The sequence below is a fragment of the Apis dorsata genome, unplaced genomic scaffold (genome assembly GCF_000469605.1).
Source record: "Apis dorsata unplaced genomic scaffold, Apis dorsata 1.3 scaffold_118, whole genome shotgun sequence".
Taxonomy (NCBI): Eukaryota; Metazoa; Arthropoda; class Insecta; order Hymenoptera; family Apidae; genus Apis; species Apis dorsata.
In genome coordinates, this window is record NW_006263412.1 from 473,880 (window position 1) to 476,989 (window position 3,110).

Below are 3,110 nucleotides of genomic sequence, written 5' to 3' on the forward strand. Positions count from 1 at the left end.
AAGAGAGTTTCCCGTAAGTTTTTTTTCGTAAACTTTTCACCCCCTCGCAAACACTCGACGGGGATAGAAAAATCGTGTCGACGATTTTTCCATCACCTCCCACTCCTTTTTTCCTTTCTCCTCCTCGTTTCACAAATCTTCGGTTCCGATCTCACTTCCGCGACTACTTTGCGTTTCCATTTACGTCGCTTCGAATCGCGTTCAAATGTCTTTTCTTCTCGACTAAATTTCACGCTCGCTCGGCCCGGAAGCGGGCACCGGCTGTCGCCAGCCGACGCGCCTCGTTATACCATACCCTGCGATCTATCCACGCTCGGCGAACACCGGCCGAGNGCCAAATCTTGGATAGGCGGGGAATGCCGGTCGTTCTCTCGAGCGGAAAGCATCCATCCGACCGGTCGACTGTCCGGTTCACGGCTCTCGATATCTCGACGCGACTCCGCGTCGTATCGTATCGCGTTTGATCCCTCGTGTTCGACGATTAGCGAGAGGCTGAGTGGAGAAGAAAGAAGCGCAGCACTCCGAGTAACCACCGTGTTGCAACGCTGAAAAATCGGAATGACGGAACGTCGCTTTTATCCTCGACGATCGAGCTTCGAAAGTCGTTAAACTTTCGAAACACCAACGATCGTCCGCCACCTTTCGTCGATCCATTCTTTTTGTCCTTTGCGTTTAATTTTTTCTCTCTGTCTTTTCTTACATTTTTCCTCCGTTTCTAGAATCTCAGTCGCGATATCTGGTACACAACTACGAAAACGGAGCTTTACTGCGGATCGAACCTGTGAGGCCTGTCCGAGACAACACGATGTACGAGTGCCTAGCCGAGAATGGAGTCGGCGACGCCGTGTCAGCGGAGGCGCAGCTCAGAGTCTACGAAGGTACGTCGCCTTTTTTCCCTCTTTGTTTTCTCTACCTTGATCCAACTCTTAGCGGACGAAACTTGGGAGAAATTTGTCCCGAAATCGGCGATTTCGAGGAGGAGCGGAGAGATTCGAGATGGTGAGAGACTCCTTCTTCCCAAAGTTCTGTACGTCGCTATCGACATTATCGGGGAGGAGACGATGGTGGAAATTTAATATTTAACGAAAGAGTGGTGGGAACAGGTGGCGCTGGCGCGGCACGCACGATCGGCCAAAGGTTTCAACGACGCGGTAGAAGTTTGCAGAGGGGGAGGAAATTCGTGGCAGGTGGGAAGAAGGGAGGAAAAGACGGATCGCGAAAGGGGGAAGGAAAGGAAAAAGATGATCGAAATTGCGAGAGAAGGCTGTGTAACGAGCCAAATTCCGTGGAAATTAAACCGAGTCTTTCTTCCTTCGCAATTGGGTCCACCAGCGCGATCTACCTTCTCTTTCTATTTATACGGAAGAGCGAACAGCTTAATGGCGCCCAGTTCGGCGACCAGGCGGAAGGCGACGTAATAGAAAAAAAAACGGCCGCGCACCTGGAAAGCTTACCCTTTTCCGGGAAGAATCTCTTAAACTTTCGCGAAACGCCTTAATTGGCTTGGCCAGCTTTTTAATTCGATTCCAACTTCGCCTCGCGGATATTTTTACTCGCAGTTTCTCGTATTCTTCTCGCGAAAAAGAGTAAAAGAAGAAGGGAAAAGAACCCTCCTTTGCGAGAAGTCGTTCTCTCTCTCTCTCTCTTTCTCTACCCCTTCCATTCTCCGTTCCCTGTCTCGTCCTTTGCGTCATCCCTCGCAAAAGAGAGAAAAAAAAGTCCTTTTTCTCGAGAAACCGACTCGATTTCTCCTCCTCTTCTTCTTCTTCTTGTTCGTAAATTATAAAATATTCATTTTTCGATCGATCTTTCGCAATATTTCTTTTTCTTCGATCGCGCGAATTATCTCACGATTTACGCCAATCATACGGACCTAAGCCTTTTCTCCTTTTCTCCTTTTCTGAAAGAATCGATCGTCGATCGACGCGTGTAGGGATACTCTTTCTTTCTCTCTCTTCCAGTGACTCCAGTTTTATTACATCGCTACGCCTATTGGTACTCGGAGCGGAAGGTGGAAAAGTTGGGAATTTTCGTGGACGGGAGATCGGATAAACGGGGGATAAGGTGGAAAAATACGGGAGGTTGTTCCGGGTTGGGGAAATGGAGTCTCAGCCGTGTAATGAGCTCGCTCGAATATTTAGGCATCCGACAGAATGTTGGCCATACGCGGTTCGTTATCGAACGCATCGCCGCGATAAATGCCCGCGAACTCGTATTAAAGCCGCATTCGGCTAATGCGATTACTCGAAGCAGTAATATAGCAATAACGCAACAACGTAACATCGGTAAATGCGGTTAAAATTACACGGGAAGCTAGCGAAGCAATCGATAATCGTTCTGCCCGGAGTCCACACTTTGTCCAGCCCCGGTGTAATTACCTTGCCCTCCTTTGTCTACGATACCCAATTATTCCACCGATTTTTTTTTCAACGCGATACCAGCTCGAAAATTATCGGATCGAGAAGGTGGGCGCGAAAATTACGCGAAACAAGCCGATAAAATCGGTTCGAATAATAGATAAAGAGTCTCGGAGGAGGAGAGAGAGAGACTGTCGCGATCCGTTGGAATATTAATTTCCTCGGATTCGCCCGCCACCTTACGAGAGAGAGAAAAATTGGCGGACGAGAGAAGAAAGGGGGAGGAAAGTTGTAGCGGTTATCGGAGCGATTCGAGAGATCGGCCAATTATTCGACCGCCCAGGCTTCGCTCGCGCTATTATTCCAATTACGGGGGGATTAATCCATAGTTTCCAACTGTCCGAACCGGAGGAGAAGCGTTATCGGGAATCTCGTTTATCTCTCCATTCGGACGAAAAACGTTTCGTCTAGGCGGGAATAACGCGACGTTGCGAGTTGGTTCGAGCGTTTCGAATAAATTTTCGATCGAAAGTTAGGGAGAGGGAGGGAAGGGGAGGCGCATCGTCGTTTCGGCGGATGACGATGGTCTCCATAAAGGGGTGTACGGTCCCCGTCGTGGCATTAGCCTAATTTCGAGTCCCGCGGCAGGTGGAAATTAAATTTGCACGAGGGCTAAGTGGCATCTTCGGTTCCCGTTGGCTCGCGCGCTGCTCAACTATCCAGCAGCCGGAGTTAGCGGAGCCGGCGGATAGG

The 3,110-nt window shown here is 49.5% G+C and overlaps 1 protein-coding gene across 1 annotated transcript in view; it reads left to right on the forward strand.

Moving 5' to 3' along the window:
• Window positions 1-3,110, forward strand: part of LOC116185188 (tyrosine-protein phosphatase Lar-like) — a 13,046-nt gene that overhangs the window by 4,954 nt on the left and 4,982 nt on the right. The window contains exons 2-3 of the mRNA XM_031509017.1: window positions 4-13; window positions 720-878. Coding sequence (XP_031364877.1) covers window positions 4-13; window positions 720-878 — 169 coding nt within the window. The remainder of the gene's footprint in view (window positions 1-3; window positions 14-719; window positions 879-3,110) is intronic.